The 18,047-nt window shown below is 39.8% G+C and overlaps 1 protein-coding gene and 1 non-coding gene across 3 annotated transcripts in view; one reads left to right on the top strand and one right to left on the bottom strand.

Annotated features, from left to right (window-relative positions):
• NUFIP1 (nuclear FMR1 interacting protein 1) overlaps window positions 1-18,047 on the top strand; it is a 52,636-nt gene that overhangs the window by 10,949 nt on the left and 23,640 nt on the right. For both annotated transcript variants that reach the window (XM_067713912.1, XM_067713910.1), the window contains exons 6-7: window positions 10,599-10,691; window positions 14,804-14,997. In XM_067713912.1, coding sequence (XP_067570013.1) covers window positions 10,599-10,691; window positions 14,804-14,997 — 287 coding nt within the window. The remainder of the gene's footprint in view (window positions 1-10,598; window positions 10,692-14,803; window positions 14,998-18,047) is intronic.
• Window positions 13,063-13,183, bottom strand: LOC137211530 (small nucleolar RNA SNORA40). The gene has a single exon (XR_010937131.1). It is a non-coding gene; the product is annotated as a small nucleolar RNA SNORA40 (small nucleolar RNA).

The following is an 18,047-nucleotide window of genomic DNA, read 5'->3' as shown; positions in this document are numbered from 1 at the left end:
TTGTTTCTCTGGTGGGCAGAGCTCAGTAAAACTTTAATCTGCTTGACTGCTGATGGGTGGGGCTGGGTTCCCTCCCTGTTGGTTGTTTGGCCTGAGGCAACCGAACACTGGAGCCTACCTGAGCTCTTTGGTGGGGCTAATGGCAGACTCTGGGAGGGCTCATGCCAAGGAGTACTTCCCGGAACTTCTGCTGCCAGTGTCCTTGTCCCCACGGTGAGCCACAGCCACCCCCCGCCTCTGCAGGAGACTCTCCAACACTAGCAGGTAGGTCTGGTTCAGTCTCCTATGGGGTCACTGCTCCTTCCCCTGGGTCCCGATGCACACACTACCATGTGTGTTCCCTCCAAGAGTGGAGTCTCTGTTTCCCCCAGTACTGTCGAAGTCCTGCTATCATATCCCACTAGCCTTCAAAGTCTGATTCTCTAGGAATTCTTCCTCCTGTTGCTGGACCCCCAGGTTGCGAAGCCTCACGTGGGGCTCAGAACCTTCACTGCAGTGGGTGGACTTCTGTGGTGTAAGTGTTCTCCAGTTTGTGAGTCACCCACCCAGCAGTTATGGGATTTGATTTTATTGTGATTGCGCCCCTCCTACCGTCTCATTGCGGCTTCTCCTTTGTCTTTGGATGTAGGGTATCTTTTTTGGTGAGTTCCAGTGTCCTCCTGTCGATGATTGTCCAGCAGCTAGTTGTGATTCTGGTGTTCTCGCAAGAGGGAGTGAGAGCACATCCCTTCTGCTCCACCATCTTGGTTCAGGCTCACCCATGGAAATTTGGTCTTTTATAATGTTGCAAATATTCAATGGAAAATGACCAGTCCTAATTTTGTCATTCTTCAGAATTGGTATATAGTGACTTAGGGAGTATCATTACTTGACGTATAATAAACACACAGTATTTATTATTGCAGTTTTGATTCCTTGCATTCCCTTATAACGTTGGTAGTAGGGAATAGGACTGTAAACTATATTATATGAGGCTATTTGAATGTAGCTTTTGGTAGACCTAATAGGAACTCTTCATAAATGATGTCATAATGGGACCTTGCTCTTTGAGGGGAGCCACTACATGCCCCCTCTGTTAAATATTCAATACTGAGGCAGTGATGGGTGAGTGCTATTTTTTAAAAAAATGTATAATACTTTGTTATGTTTATTGTTTTGATTACTTTAAAAAAGTTGTTGAATGATTGGAGTGTGCTAGGCAGAGGGAGTACAGCAGTGACAAGATACACACGTGCCTGTCCTTATCCATAAAAAGACGAGAAATGTTTTCCTGTAATTAAAGTCTAAGAAATTTGAGTCTTACCATGTGACTTGTAGCTTTATACTTATAAGGGAAGAAAGCTTAGAAGATGTCTAGCTAGAATCTACCATTGAAAAATCCCATGAGGATGCTGTTGTCTCAGGATAGGACCAGGATACCTCATCCTGAAACAGAAGACCAAGTCAGAGCTATTAGGATGGTCAGCAGCACTTTTAAGTCAATAGCTGTTTTTCTGGAATTGAAAAATGAGGAGAGCCTCAGGTAGGAAGAGTTACCTTCACAGGTCAAGAAGGATACTTAAAAACTTTTAACCAGCAGGTTAAAGTTGTACTTCGTTCAACTTAAAGTTTTCAGCTTAAAGCCCCTGTATGTGTGTATGTGAAGAGCTGTGTGAAATGTTGCACTGTTATGTGAGAGAGTTAGCTACTGCCCTTTAAAGCCTGAAAGGTAATTCTGAGGAAAACCAGCATAAACGTAAAGATTTAGAACCAACCAAGAACAAATCGAATTCAGCAAATGTGTATGCAACTATCCATTATTAATACTGTGTAAAGAGTTAGATGAGGGTGAAGGACAATCAGAGGAAATTAATTCTTAAGCAAGTAAACCCGGGTCCAGCCAGTCAGCAGTCAACATGGACTCAATGGATTTAATAGAATTTTAAGAGCATCCTTGGCTAACAAATGTAATAATCTAGGGTAAGAATCTAGGCCACCAGGAGTAGGGTATACTAGAATGCCTTTTCCTCTTTATCTCCTGGCAGAATCTTATTTATCTTGTGAGACCTGTTGGGTTTTGTTTGTTTGTTTTGCGGTACGCGGGCCTCTCACTGTTGTGGCCTCTCCTGTTGCGGACTCCGGATGAGCAGGCTCAGCAGCCATGGCTCATGGGCCCAGCCGCTCCGCGGCACATGGGATCCTCCCGGACTGGGGCACGAACCCGCGTCCCCTGCATCGGCAGGCGGACTCTCAACCACTGCGCCACCAGGGAAGCCCCCTGTTTTGTTTTGTTTTTTTTAACATGTATTTATTTATTTATTTTGGCTGCGCTGGATCTTAGTCGCGGCATGCGGACTTCTTCTTGCTGCATGCATGTGGGATCTAGTTCCCCGACCAGGGATTGAACCCAGGTCCCCAGCATTGGGAATGCAGAGTCTTACCCACTGGACCACCAGGGAAGTCCTAAGACCTGTCTTAAGTGTCATCTGATTTGTCATTCTCTTCTTCTTCTTCATTTCCTCTATCTCAATGCTGTCAGAGTGCTAGTCTGTAACAAGATAAGGAACTTGTACCAGAATATAAATCTATACCTTACTTTCTTCATTGAGAAAGTCTTCGCAAGAAGAAAATGTCAGCTGAACTAAATATATTTTGTTTAGGGACATAGCTGATTTATACCCTGACATAAGTGTGTGGATTGGCTGCCAGTCCACGGACCAACCTCCCCTCAAGCATTATTCACTACTTCCTGTGTGAATACATAGCTTATTAATACAAACACAATAGCGTTTGTTGCATTATATCATAGGTGGCCCTAGTCTTAGACATCTGTGATTCTGCTGCACTTTGCGTAGTACCTGGGATTTAGTATGTGGAGAATAAATATTTGTGGACTGAATTACCGTTAAATGGTGCAGTATGGGAAGAACCAGTCTTGGCATTGATAAGGAGCCTTAGCCAATTGCATGGTCAAACTTAGAAGTCAAAGGAGTTGGGACCATGATGTGATTTGGCTTAGTGAAGAATTGGAAGGAGTTCATATAAAGCTCCTTGCCTCCTCTAGGTGGCTTCTTTACAGGTACAATTTTTTTCTTCTCATGATTCCACTTCACTCTAGTTTTTTGTTTTCTGTTTGTTTTGCTTATTTGTTTTTTATCTGTTGGGTGTATCTTTTTCTTACTATTTTGCACAGAGGAATAATCAAACAAGAAGAGTTAGCTCCCCTTCCCGATACTTAGTTTTTAAAGAGGTGGTGATGACAGTATTGAAGATTATATCCTGCTAGATGGACTGGAAATTGCCTACCTGCAAAGGTTTTTCCCTGGTACTTTGCCCTGACTTTGGTCAGTTGGAAGTTGTTACAGCTCAGTGGTGCCAGCCCCTGTTGTATATGTTTAATTCTTTTGAGGAGAATGATGATGGCTATTAGTCAGCAATGATTATAAAGCAACTGAGAAGTTAACTAAGTAAGGTGTTGAATCTCTCAAGTTTTGAGTTCACTTAAGGCAATAGGGAAGTTCTGAAATGAGTTCCTGATTAACCAACTTTGGTTCTTTTATATCTAACGAGTGTTTAAATTAAGTCATTATATAAACTGGGAAAATTGGACCCACTATTAAATTAATGGTAGCCAGCTTCAGTGATTCTGTTCTACTATGTCTCTAGCTGTTCTACTCTCCCACAGTCCTCCACTCTACCCTCCTCAGCATATAAGAGGAAGGACCTCATCTAGTCTGGAGGAGTGGGGTGTTCCTTGACAAAGGGCAGTTGAGCTGAACTTAGACCTAATTAGGAAGAAATAAGGGGAGGTAAGGGCTAGTGCACAGACAGATTGGCATGAGTATAGGAACTTGAATATAGGTAAGAGATGATAGAAGCTTTTGAAAGATGGCAGTTGTGGGGACAGAACTAGGTGGATATAGAACATAAAAATGGGCACTGTTTGGTAGCTGGACATTTGTGAGGTTGAGGAGGAAAGAGGTTTTGAGGAGATGTCCAAGTTCCTCTGTGAAAGCACCTTTGTGAAAGGTGGTGCCTGTTGCTCAGACAGGGAATCCCGGAAGAGAATCACATTTGGAGGTGTTGATTTAGGACATCGTTGAGTATGAGGAGATTCTGAGATGTCTATTTGAAGATGTTGTGTAAGCATTGGGACTCAGACCAGACTGGCTGGAGATAGATATTTTAAAATCATGAAACCATGAATGCAGAAGATATACCCCACAGAGAGAGGGTAGAGTGGAGAGGGAAGATAGCCTAAAAGGGAGTTAAAACCAACAAGCCTGCTGAGCAAGAGCCAGAGAAGTAGAAGAAAACTCAGAATATGACCTGTCGTGGAAGCCAGTAGAAGGGAGGATTTCAAGAAGGAAGATGTGATTATCAGTGCAGATTGCTGTGGAAAGGTCAAATAAAACAAGAACAAAAAGTGACTGGTTTTGTGACTTGTAGGGCCCCCTTGACGTGGATTCCAGATGATTGCTCCTTGGCCCTTCTTCTTGGAGTTTCCTGCCATCTGTCTCCACAGCTCTCTGCAGCTCTGACAGCCTCCCCCATGATTCTTTTTTTTTAAAAAAATATTTATTTGGCTGCGTTGGGTCTTAGTTGCGGCAGCGGGATCTTCGTTGCGGCACATGGGGTCTTTTGTTGTGGAGTGCAGGCTCTTTGTTGCTGCATGCGGGCTTGTCTCTAGTTGTGGTGCACGGGCTTTAGAGGGCACAGCCTCAGTAGTTGCGGCGTGTGGGCTCTCTAGTTGTGGCGTGTGGGCTCTAAAGTGCTCAGGCTCAGTAGTTGCGGTGTGCAGGGTTAGTTGCCCCACGGCATGCGGGATCTTAGTTCCCCAACCAGGGATCGAACCCACATCCCCTGCATTGGAAGGCGGACTCTTAACCCCTGGACCACCAGGGAAGTCCCTCCCCCGTGATTCTTAACAAGGCGGATTGCAGTTGCCTTTACCACCCTGCCCTTGGCATATATATAGATGGTCCAACAGAAGTGTGTATCCTTTGAATTCCGCTGACTTTGAGACTCACAGCTTACAGCAAAGAGTTTCATCTGGCACCTTTTTACCTTCCAATTTCCAGTGTCCTTTACCTCCATGCAGTTTCTGCCACTTACTTTCACGGCCACCCTGTGGATCTTCTGGACTTTCTGCCCCGGAAATCTTGAAGTTGGGCTTACTCCTCTTTGGTCATAACTTGCATTTCATCCAACTGTCTCACTGTCGCCTGTACCTGGTCCCGGACTAGTTGAAGCCTCCCACCTCTTACCCCCTTTACCTTCTTTTTCTCTCATCCCCCTTCTGTCTTTGCTTCTCTGCCAAGTTTAAGTCACTTCCACCACTCTCAGAAGCTCAGCTCCCTCATTCCGTTGCCCTTCGTTACACCCACCTGGCAAAATCTCAGCCCTGGCTCAGTTGCTAAGTGTTGTTCAAGAAAACCACACAGCTGAAGTACACTCTGCAGAGGAACACTCAGCAGTGTTGATCACACTTAAGGAATTGACTTTGACCAACGAGGTTAGGCTATTCTCTTTGTGTTTGTTCTTTTTTCATGCAAATTGAGATGCTAGTATGCATGTATTTTTTAGTTACACAGATGACTATGTAGAATAAAATTTACAGATAAATTTGTTAAACTGAATTTGTTTTAGCCAGGTAAAATGCCAGTGAAAACAACACCTTAGAACTGACAGTCAGGGTACTGTAATGTGGGCTTAACATATCTTTCCTGATTAATCCCACATTACTTATAGGAGTTCTTTGTCCCAGCCAGACTTGGTTTTTTTCTTTTTCATATCCCAAACAAGTTTTTTGAACTTTTAACCTCTGTTTGGATCATGCTGCTTCCAGAAAATCCTCCCTTCTCTATCCTTGAAGTTCTGCTCCCTGCTTTAGTCCAGCTGAAATCCTGCCAGACTAAAATTTTGGGAGTATTTTTCCTTATCTGCCTAGAGGGGTATCTTGTTCCTCTTTGAATGTGGTATCCCCTCTGCCTCCTTAGTGTATGTGCCCCTCATTATGGTACTATTGATGAACTTTTTTGCTTATGTGTCTTTTTTAAAAAAATAAATTACAAGCTTTAGAAATGTAAGAACCATGGTTTGTGTGACTGTTTATATCCCATGGTGCCATAGGTAGAAGGGATGTTTATAAATGTCGATATATGTAAATGGGGCTTGAAAATATTTTTATTATGGGTGTTATTCTATTTTGGTATATACAAGTAAGTGGTTGGAGAAATCTTGCTGAGATTCATATTTTTAATTTATGTTTTAAACTATACTTTTGTCATTGTTAAAGAAATTGGGCAGTGTTGATCAGATGAATAACTGTAGTTGGAATTCAGTAATATAACTAATGGTACTTAAACTGCTGTGGGTTTGAACAATAAATTCTCACCACATAGGACAGATCATCACCAAGACAAACCAAATTGATCTGTATTTGAATGCATTACTTTCTACAGTAGCTTTCCCCATTTGAACGTGAACTCTGCCACCTTGTGGTTTTGTGCAACAAGTGCTTTAAAGGAAAAAATTCCACTGGCTAGAGAAACTTAAGGAATATTAACATTTGAAGATGCAAACTAGCTTAGGTAGCACGTGTTTCTCTAAAGTCCCTGGTAGAAGACTAGTTTGGTTTTGTAATGTAATCGAGAACTCTCAGCCACCTTTGAATTTATGTTGATGTACATTATAGCTTTGAATAACTTCCTGACAAGAGTTTAGCTTGAAATTAGAGGTAAACATTCAGTATTTGAAAAGGCAAAGATTGTTTTATATATGGCCAAGGTTACTGAAAAGAGATAGTAGTAGACTCTTGCCTTTAAGACCCTCACTCTAATGGGAGACGTGGGAAGAATATCCGTAGGTGGCCGTGAGAGCACAGGCAACTGAAGCATTAATTTTTGCTGTGTGGGGATAACAGTGTCTGGTCAAGGGATAGCTGGCGTCTTTGGAAGGCAGGGCAATCAGTTCGTTTTGCAGGACTTCTTGTGAGAGGGGTCGTGCCACCCCTTCCCTCCCCCTCCAATTTATTTGAAGGTGAAGTTTATTCTTTTTTAATGCATAGTTCTGACAAACATCCATAGTTGTGTTTAATTAAAAACTTTAAGGCTTTCCACTAATAACCTGCAAAAAAAGAAATCCTAGCCAAAAAAAACCGGTAGTTATTTTTTCTTAATTCCTGTCGGGTACAAATGCTGTATGATTTGGCATTAGGAAAAATGAGTGGTAGAGGTTCGTTTCCCAAACCTCTTATTTTTGAGATGTTGAAACATACTTCACGGCAGATTTGGAGTCCACTAGGTGGAGTAGTTGTGTTATTTATTTTAATACTGCAGTTACTGTGGCTCTGAGGAAACGCTTTACAGCTGTGTCCCCAGTTCTTTCAGAATTCCAGCAGAGGGGCTGTGCTCCTAAAGAATGCTACATCTTTTTGAAGTTTGGAAAGACTTTGAAATAAAAATGCAGTAGTGTTGAAGTAGCTGTGATTCAGGGAGAATAAAGAGGGATTGTGTTTTTCTACAGAAGAGGCTTAAGGGAAAAGCCAAGGAGTGGGTGGTGATTTGAGTATAAGGAAAGAGAAGGGTAACCAGAATGAGATGTGCTAAGATAATGGTTGGTTCCATGTTGCTAATTTATTGACTCTGGGGCTTAAGGATTGTCACTGGAGGCTTAAAGGCTTAGGCAAGGGGAAGACAAAGAGGGGGTAAGAAATGAAAGAGGGAGAAGAGAGCAAGATAGAGAGCATACGGTTTCAGGGCCACTTCCTTTTGGGGTGTTGGGAAAAGATGGAAGTAGGGAGAAAAGTGATTTTAGCAGATAAAAATAGAGAAACCAACTGTGAAAATACCACTTGTCACAGTCTTTATAGCTTTATAACATCCATTCTCTACCAGGAGATATTGGACTAAATTTTATTGGTATGTAATTGTACAATGTAACACAATTTGTGATTTTTCTCCACAGTTTTCTCTGGATTTGTGTAATTTAGAAACCTTAACTGTGTCCTTTATCAAAGATCCAGACTTTTCCTTATTCTTGTATCTCACTAGTATGTTGCTGGAAGGGGCTTCTGATTATTGTATGTATAACTAGGTCTTGTGTTTCTGGTTTCCCATTTGGGGGGATAATTTGCTCTCTGGTACCCTTGTTTTCCCTAGTTTTTAGTCTCTAGGTTCTATGTAAATAAGAATGGTATAACTTTTGCAAGAAAATTTTATTAATTTAAGCACTGATATATAGAATCTTATAACTTTGGAAGGGATATAAAAATCCCCTACCTTTAGGAAGGTGACACTTCAGTCAGCCAGAAAGAAGAAGTGAGCTGTTTTAAAAGACTTCCACCAAAGGAGTTTCCACAACATTCTTGATGTCTCATTCAAGGAATTCTTTATTATATCTCACCTAAAATCCACTTCCTGTAACAAACTGTTTATATTCCTTATCATTGAGAAACATTTACATAGCTCCTTGCTTATACATGAAACACTGTAGGACCAAGTCTTTATGTTTAGCATATGACCCAACATGTTAAGGGTTGCTCTGTAACACTCAGAAGAAAAACGTTAAAGAAACACATTTCGTGTTTCTTTAACATTTTTAAGACTAAGAATAAGTGAATTTCAGAGGTGTGAAGAGTGTTGATTAGCTGTGAGTTACACGTCTAGACACTGTGGTGCCTGTGAAAGTCATCACCTTTTCCTCATCATTTCTGCTTCGGTGTAGTTTGTCTTCAGGTTGAGAACAGCTGGCTGCCATCTTCTCTGTAAGATCATTTTTTGTCACTTCTCTCCCTCTTTTAAAGACTGCAAATAGTTCTAGTTCCTTTCATCTTTCTTCAGAGGTTTTATTTTTTCATCCTGTTAATCATCTTTGAGTCTCTTTTGAATCCCCTCCAAGTTTTATTTTTCCTTAACATTCCTTTTCAGTTTAGAAGTACAAAGCTGGATGCAGTGCCCTGAGAGTTTCTGATCACCTTTGAGTGTCATGAGAGGATGATTTCACACTTGTACCTGTGCCAGAGTCCATTTCATATCGCCTTAGATTATGTTTGCTTTCCAAAACTGTACTCATGTGGTGCTGACTGCCTGTCAGATTTTTATCTCCTGTGACCTTGATCTTTTCCTCTTATGTTTATTTATAACTTGTACATTAATCATCTTTTATTTGTGGAGTTTATTTTTCTTGGCTGGATAGATTGCTTTGCACTGTCCTCACTGAAATTCATTGCCTTTCTTTTTCTGATTACTTCACCACTTACTCAATGTCATTTCTATTCTTATCTTCCAGTGTGCCCAGCCCATGGGCTTCTATTGTCTGTGCTATCCCAGTCAGTGATGCAGATGTTAAAAAAAGAAGGGGGTAGAGACAGTGTCCTCGAAATGATGGCAGAACATGATGTGTTGATGTTTCTCAAAATTTACTCTAATGAGCAGCCAGGCTGAGTGGTAGAGGGCTGTCTGTGTTCCCCTCCTTTCGTGCTTTTTATGCTCCTAGTATCTGTTCCTCTCACCACCGAAGTTTGGTGCCCCCATCACCACACAGCTGTGCTAAGGAACAAAGAAAGCCTTTGTCAGAGCAATTCGTCTTGCACGCTGCTGTCAGATTTAATTCTTTTCACTGCCTTGTTCATATCTTTCCCTGTTCATAACTTTCAGTGGCTCCCCAACGCCACTGAATTAAAAATAGCTTTCTCGTCTGGCATTCGAGGCACATTTTGGCCCCAGCCTCCCTTTCTGGTCTGATTGCCTGTAACTGTTTCTTTAAGAATGAACCACTTGCCATTCTCTCACACTTTCTGAGGCCTTGGTTTGTCTGCATTGTTTGCTTAGAACACTCTGGCCAAAAAAAGAAAAAAAAAGGTCCCTGGCAGTCCAGTGGTTAAGACTCTGTGCTTCCACTGCATGGGGCATGGGTTCGATCCCTCGTTGATCCCACAGGCCATGTGGCGCGGCCAAAAAAAAAAAAAAAAAGCACATGCTGACGCTTTTCCTTCAGATTTTTGTCTCTTAACACCGTTTAAGACCAGTGTCTTTCATGTTCCTTTCTTTGTGGATTTCTCCATCTAGATAGGATCTTTCCTTCCCAACCTCCCTTATACTCCTTGGGATGCTTAATATTTTGTCTTGTTATAACTAGTCTTTAGAAATAACCATGCTTTTCTTAACCTTCCTGGTAGACTGTAGCTTTTTTTTTTAAGAACTGTCTCTTCCTCATCTTGGTAACTTTGGATATACCTCCTAGTATGTATTTGCATAAGTAGATGCATAAGAAAATACCTTTTTGTTTATAGTATTTATGGGTATGTGCCAAATAAATGAACTCTATATATGAGTTTCAGCACATTATGTGATATATTTGATTTAAATTCTATTGTAAGCTTCTTACTTGGTAACAGACTGGTAGCAGAGTTTGGACTGGCAGCTGGTATATACTTTGAGTAGCATTGTTACAGTCTACTTTTTCACCCTTAAAAAAATTCCAGAAGGAATTAAAAGTTTATATCAATTTACTGCATTAGTCATTAAACAAAAGTTGTTAAATGCAACAATTGCTTGATTGCATAATTAAAATTTACTCTAAAAGCCCTTTTATAATGGACTTTTATTGTTCTCTAGAAATTACCCAACTCTGGCTAATATCGAAAGGAAGAAAAAGTTAAAAATTGAAAAGGAAAAGAGAGGAGCAGTGTTGACAACGACACAGTATGGGTAAGTTCCTTAAAATTGCTTGCACCCTCAGTGCTTATTTTAAATGAATGTATGTACTTATAAATAATAAAAAAGCATACACCCAAATCCTAAACCCTCTACACTTTCAATTCTGAAATATTTGCTTTTGTAACTTTTTTATTTAAAAATTTTAAAATTATATTTAAAAATAAGTAGTACCCTACATTTATGTGGTTTTCAAAACGATTTACAGTAACAAGTCTCTTCTGTCTTCGTATCCTAGCTAAACAGTTCTCCCTCCCAGAGGCAACGCATTTTATCTTTCTAGAGATATTTCATCTTTATATAGCACATAGATAATAGTCTTTTTTTTTCCTTTTTTTTTTTTCTTGCGGTACACGGGCCTCTCACTGCTGTGGCCTCTCCCGTTGAGGAGCACAGGCTCCGGACGCGCAGGCTCAGCGGCCATGGCTCATGGGCCCAGCCGCTCCGCGGCACGTGGGATCCTCCCAGACCGGGGCATGAACCCGCGTCCCCTGCATTGGCAGGAGGACTCTCAACCACTGCGCCACCAGGGAAGCCCTTCCTTTTTTGATACTATTGTACGTCTTGCCTTTTTTAGCAAATAATGTACTTGGAGATTGTCCTATATTGACATATAAACAAGACTCCTCATTCTCTGAGGGTGTGTAAGAAGCATAAGAATATCCCAAAGGGTCTTTTTTTTTCTTAAACAAAAAAATTCTCTATTGACAGACATTTAAGTTTTCACCAATCTTTTACTAATAAAAAGTTGCCATTATTGCCCTGTACATATATTTTACACATGTGCAGATATTTCTGAGCATGGATACCTAGAAGTGGTTTTGCTGAGTCAAAAGACATGTGTATTTATAATATTGATAGGTGACTGCCAAATACCTATCATAGAAGCTATTGTAGTTTACTCTCCCACCAGCAGTGTATGAGACATCCCATTTTCCCCAGTGCCTCACATTCATAGAATTTTTTCCATTTTGTTTTGTATTGAGTGTACAACTGAATGAATTTATATACGTTCACATACCTACATACCCATGTAACTTCCACACATTAATAATACATAGAACGTCTTACCTTACAAAGGTTTCTTTCGTAGGCTATCCTTAGTTCCATGCCTCCCCACAAAGGTAACCTCTTTTCTGATTTCTATCATAATAAATTTATTTTACCTGTTCTTAGAACCTGGTATAAGTGGAATCATATAGTATTGATGTGTCTTCTTTAGCGTATAGTTTCTGTGGCTCAAAATTATCTTGTGAGATTCATCCATATTGTTGTGTATAGCTGTAAATCCATTCTTGTTGCTATATAGAACTTAATTGTGAGAATATATATTCATTCTACTATTGGTCATTTGGGTTGTTTCCAATTTGGGCTATTATGAATAAAGCTACTATGAACATTCTTTTAAGTGTCTTTTGTGGACATAAGTACTTGTTTCTTGTTTACATTGGCCATACACACACACACACACACACACACACACACACACACTAGGTCATACTAGATATTTAGTTATAATATATGTAGTCAAACAGTTTTCCAAAACACTTGTACTAATTTATACTCCTACTGACTCTGCATCTAACTGCTGTGTGTCCTGGTCAATGCATAGTATTGTTATACCTTTTCTTCATGTTATACCATTTCCCTCGTGACTAACGATGTTGGACATCTTTTTATATGCTTATCCGTCATGTCGATATTCTCTTGTGAAGTGCCAGTTCAAGTCTTTGACCATTTTTTTTAAAGCGATTTTTAAATTATATGTAACATAGACAAAATTATTTGTCAATAAATTTTTAAGGAATTTCACGTGTTCTGATTCTTTCCACTGCCAATCACCTTAGTTCCTCCAATCTCATAATCTTCAAGATAAAATAGCCCTTTCAAAAAGAAGTTGTTATGTTAGCCCACAATTCTTTTAGTTGGGCTTCTTTGATCTCCAGGGGAATATGGACACGCTTCAAAATTCCACACCTGTAATCTTTGGGATCCAAATTCCTCAAGCGATTTACTTTAGGACCATGTTTAGGGTCAGGAGATGGATCTGCTTGTTTCTCAATTTGACATCCTCTAAAAATGTGTTAGGTTCAAATCGTATTCACTCCTAAGCCATCACACCCTAGAACAGTACAGATCATTGGGATATGCCAATACCTTTTTGAAATCCAGACACTGTGTTCAAGATACAAGCTTAAAAAAAGAAGCCATCTTTGTTTCATGTCAACATTAAAATTAGAGTACTAAATCAATACAGCTGATAATTTAAAAGCTTAAGATATGAGGGAAATTATCAGCTCTATAGTCCTGGAAGCAATCTTTATGTTTATCAGTACACCCCATCACTTGATTCTCTTTTAGGTATCATGTTCCTTCTTACCTGTATCAAAACTCTTACTGAACAGTGAGTTCTGGGTTGCAAAAAAGGATTTATTTTTGCCCCTGTCTAGAAGTCTTTGTCGAGAAATCAAACAAACACAAGTGCTATTGACCACCTTTTAATTGGGTTGCTTTTCTTGATTAGTAGCGGTTATTTATTTAGATACAAATACTTTTTTGCGTAGAGTATAGGTAGTGCAGATATATATAGTCTTGCAATTTGTGGCTTGCCTTTTTACCCTTAATAGGTGTCTTCTTTTTTTTTTTTCTCCCTATGATAGTCTTAAGTGCTCAGATATCTGGGGTCAGCTGGGGGTTATCTGGTGATCTTGACAAGCCTTAGTCACAGCTGGTGGTTTGTTAGCTGATGGTTGGGGTGCCTATATAGTTACTATTTGTGGTACTCCTCATTCTTTTTTTTTTTTTTTTGCGGTGCACGGGCCTCTCACTGCTGTGGCCTCTCCCATTGCGGAGCACAGGCTCCGGACGCGCGGGCTCAGCAGCCATGGCTCACAGGCCCAGCCGCTCTGCGGCACGTGGGATCTTCCCGGACCGGGGCACGAACCCGTGTCCCCTGCATCGGCAGGCGGACTCTCAACCACTGCGCCACCAGGGAAGCCTGGTACTCCTCATTCTTTAGCGTAGATCTATCTTTCCATCTGATACCATTTTCTTTTTGCCTGAAAGACTTACTATAACATTTCTTGTAGTGAGGGTCTGCTGGAGATGACTTCTTTCAGCTCTGTGTGTCTGAAAAGATCTTTATTTTACCTTCCTATTGGAAAGATATTTTTGCTAGATAAGTAATTCTAGGTTAACAGTTTTCTAAAAATTTTATAGTATTTTAAAGATGTTGCCCCATTGTTTTCTTATTTGCATTGTTTCCAAGAGAAATCTGCTGTCATTTTGTTCCTCTATGTAAAATACCTTTTATCTCTGACTGCTTTTAAGATTTTCTCTTTTTCACTAGCTTTGAGCAATTTGATCATTATGTGCCTTGGTATTATTTTCTTACTTTGTTTTATTGTCCATTGAGAGTATATGTAATGAACCTTTTTTTTACATGGTCTTTGTTTTCCTATGCATAGTTTACATAAGTATGTGCTCACATAAGTATTTGTTTCCTCCTAAGAGTAGTAATTGCTGTGGTTTGAGAGGGCGCTTGATTTGAGCTAGCCGTGAAATTGTGCTTGGTCTATGATCTTTAAGTTTATCCTCCTGTAATGTGAAGAGAATAATACCTGTCTAATCTATTTTAAGGAGTTACCATGAAGTTTAAACAAGAACCATGAAGTTTAAACAAGAAACAAGGTAGCATATTTGTAAAAGCGTCAGAAACTTTAAGGCTACTTACAATTAAGGAGATAAGAGTTAATGCACTTTGTAAAGTCGAAGGAGCATTTTATCTTAATGTATAATAGGAATGAAAGAATGCTGCCAATTAAATTCACTTGCTGTTGATTGTACAACATAGCCCAATTTCAGAGGGATTACATTATGGGAGGAAATGTGCAATTTGGAATTGATAAAGTATGGTATATTGTGGTATGTTATGCTTTTAAAGTTCTACTTTGGAAGCCATTGAATTTATTTTATTCTGGTCTCTTTAATGTACTAGGTGACAGGTGATTGACAGCTAAATTTCTTTTGCATTCAGTAATCTTTTTCAAATTTTTCTTGAAAGGTCAGTGCCTTTTATATTAAGAATTGCATTTTTCTTACTCCAGCAAGATGAAGGGGATGGCCAGACATTCACAGATGGCAAAAATCAGAAGTCCTGGCAAACGTCACAAATGGAAAAATGGTCGTGCTGGACAGAGAGCAGCCATGGGGTCAGGCAATCCCTTGTGTGGTTCGAAGCCTGAAAGTACACCCGAGGCAAATTCAGACCCTCTGGGTGTTTTGGTAAACACCGATTCCGGTAAGCTAAATAAGAAAACGCCGTGTTTTTAAGAGTATAGCCAGTGATGCAGAAATTGATTCTTCACATCCTTGTTTGGGGAGAGTTTAATGGCAAAAAATGTAAAAAGGTAGAATGATGCTTTTGTTCTTAATAGGAGTGTTTTGTCAAAAATCTTGTTAAAGACATTTTTTCTGAATCTTGGGAATGAATGCATGAGGCAGGCAGAATGTGGGAGAAAGATTATATTTATTGGATAATTTCCTTAGTATCATATAATCTTGGAAATTTTCTTAAGATTATTTTGAATGTATAGATGTTGTGGATTCAGATTTGCACCATTATGTGAATTTTCCCACCTAGAAAGCAGGAATTCCAATGGAAGCCAGTATTTATGCTGCTCAGCATGAACATGGTCTCTTTGGGTAAATAATATGAATTCCATATATTTAAATAATACTGTTCTTCCTCAGAGCATAGAATATATTTATGTGTGTTTATTGTTTTTTCTTAAATTCCTTCTAGAATTTAGGAGATAAGTTTACTCTTGCTTATAAGTTGAGAAATTAAAGGACCAAAATGTTGCTGTCACAGAAAGATACTGCTAAGGCTTCATTTCTCTCCTGAAAAATAAAAATGTTTATGTAAATATTTTACCGCCTTTCCTTCTAATAACGACGTGAGGCTTTATCCAGTTGCTACTGATTCTTCTTTTGCAAAGGGGTGTTGCTGATGTTACATTGCAGGTTTGCTAGCAGGCTCTGCTCAACTTGGGGGAAAGCGGCTTCTACGACAATCACAGATTATGTTATAAATTTATTTATTTTTGGCTGTGTTGAGTCTTCGTTGCTGCCTGCAGGCTTTCTCTAGTTGCAGCGAGTGGGGGCTACTCTTCATTGCGGTGTGTGGGCTTCTCATTACAGTGGCTTCTCTTTGTTGCAGAGCACGGGCTCTAGGTGCGCGGGCTTTAGTAGTTGTGGCTTGTGGGCTCTAGAGCGCAGGCTCAGTAGTTGTGGCGCACAGGCTTAGTTGCTCCGCGGCATGTGGAATCTTCCCAGACCAGGGATCAAACCCATGTCCCCTGCACTGGCAGGCGATTCTTAACCACTGCCACCAGGGAAGTCCCGTGGCAGATTACTGAATTTATGGATGGGAAGAAACAGGGGTATAACTACTTCATTGACTAAATCAGGATGGAAAAAGATCTTGGCATAAGGGAATGTTGGGCTAAGAGTGACAAGATAAAATTTAGTAGGAATAATAATAATAAATTATTTTAACACCAACTAACACTTACTGAGTTAAGGTATTGGGTTGGCCAAAAAGTTCGTTTGGGTTTTTCCGTAACATCTTACAGAAAAACCCAAACAAACTTTTTGGCCAACCCAATACTTACTGTACTCTAAATGGCTTTGTATATATTAGCTCTTTTCCTCCTGACAACGTTTTACGTATGTACAGATGCTACTTCCATTTTCGAACCAAGGAACTTAGAGTGAGTAATTTACCTTAGTCACGCTGCTAATTAATGGCAGAGCCAGAATTAGAATTTAGGTGTCTGACTCCTAGTATACTATACTACCTCTACACGTGAAGTCTGAATTTGGCCAAAAAAAATATTGTAGGAGTCTAGGATAGTTGAGATGTGGGAGAGAGGTTTAAAAAGGCATCTTATCCTTGCTGCTAGCAAGGCAAAGACAGAAGACATTGGGCCAGGGCTGAATTTACTCTTGGGCACTGATTTTTTTTCCTTCAAAAAATGTTGGAGAGAGCGCACATACTTCTTCAAACTTACAGTTTGTGACCTTGATGATGAAATACAATCTGTACCTAAATATAAACTTCCATGTCATTAAAATACTTGAAACACAAATGTGAAGACTACTGTTACAAGCAGTGTTACTAATTTGAAAATTACATAATTCTTCCCTTTATGCAATTTTCTAAATGAACATTTGAAGGATTCTGTAGCACTGAATACTCTGTTTTTGCATTGTTAGCTTTGGTTGGGTGATTCTGTTTTCTCATTTTTAAAGAAGTGTTTCAGTGTATCAATCTGGTGAAACACTAACAAAAAGATGAGTATATCTTGCCTCTATTTGTATGTAGGTCTTCAAGAGACACCTTAGACCTGAGAAACAATAGTTAAATGCCTTTCATCCTCATGGTAGAAAGCATTCAGGCAGATCTACGAGCAGTTGAATGAGAGATAGCAAGTAATTTTGTTTTGGCTTAATGTTGAAACTTTTTGCTATTCTGAGGGGCAGAGATGAAAATGTAAGTCTTGAATATAAAAATCCTAAAAGTAAGCTGTAAATTTATAATATTGTTCTTTGAGGAAATCAGAATACCAACAATCAAATTATGGTAGCTTAATTTTGTAGGAAAGATTCCATTTAAATTTATGTTGTTCTTTACCTGGGATTTCTTCTGGACTTTCACATTTTCCAAATCAATGTTTCAGAGTGTTGGTTTTTCAACTTTCCACTCCAGGTATAGCTACAGAAAACCGTATGTACCATTTTTTCACATGCTCTAGGTATATATCTCAGATTCTCGACTTTCCAATTTATCAGTTTTACCTTGTTTGGAAGCAGCTTCCTTCACATGGGCCAGAGCCAGTCAACCTTCATTAAGATCTAGTTGTGCTTGTTATTCAGGTTGTCAGTGGCAGGGTAGCATTGTGACAGCGTGGCCCTATTCATGCTCAAATGTCGCAGTTCACACTTTTCAGCACTAAGCTCACTTTAAAAATGAAGACAGTAGCTCTTGAGAATCTCTATAAGCCTCATGTCACGTTTAGAAAATCACTGCCTGAGCCCACCTTTTTTTGATGGTAGTTGGTAGTATGTGAACCCTCATTAATTGTGCAGATGCTTTGTTTATTTATTTTTAAAGATGGAGAATTTTTAAATTAAATTAATTTATTTATTTTTGGCTGCATTGGGTCCCCGCTGCTGCACGTGGGCTTTCTCTAGTTGTGGTGAGCAGGGGCTACTCTTCGTTGTGGTGCGCAGGCTTCTCATTGCAGTGGCTTCTCTTGTTGCGGAGCACAGGCTCCAGGCGCACGG

The sequence above is a fragment of the Pseudorca crassidens genome, chromosome 18 (genome assembly GCF_039906515.1).
Source record: "Pseudorca crassidens isolate mPseCra1 chromosome 18, mPseCra1.hap1, whole genome shotgun sequence".
NCBI lineage: Eukaryota > Metazoa > Chordata > Mammalia > Artiodactyla > Delphinidae > Pseudorca > Pseudorca crassidens.
The sequence above is the reverse complement of the archived record's forward strand: the minus strand, read 5'-3'. Positions and strand labels throughout refer to the sequence as shown.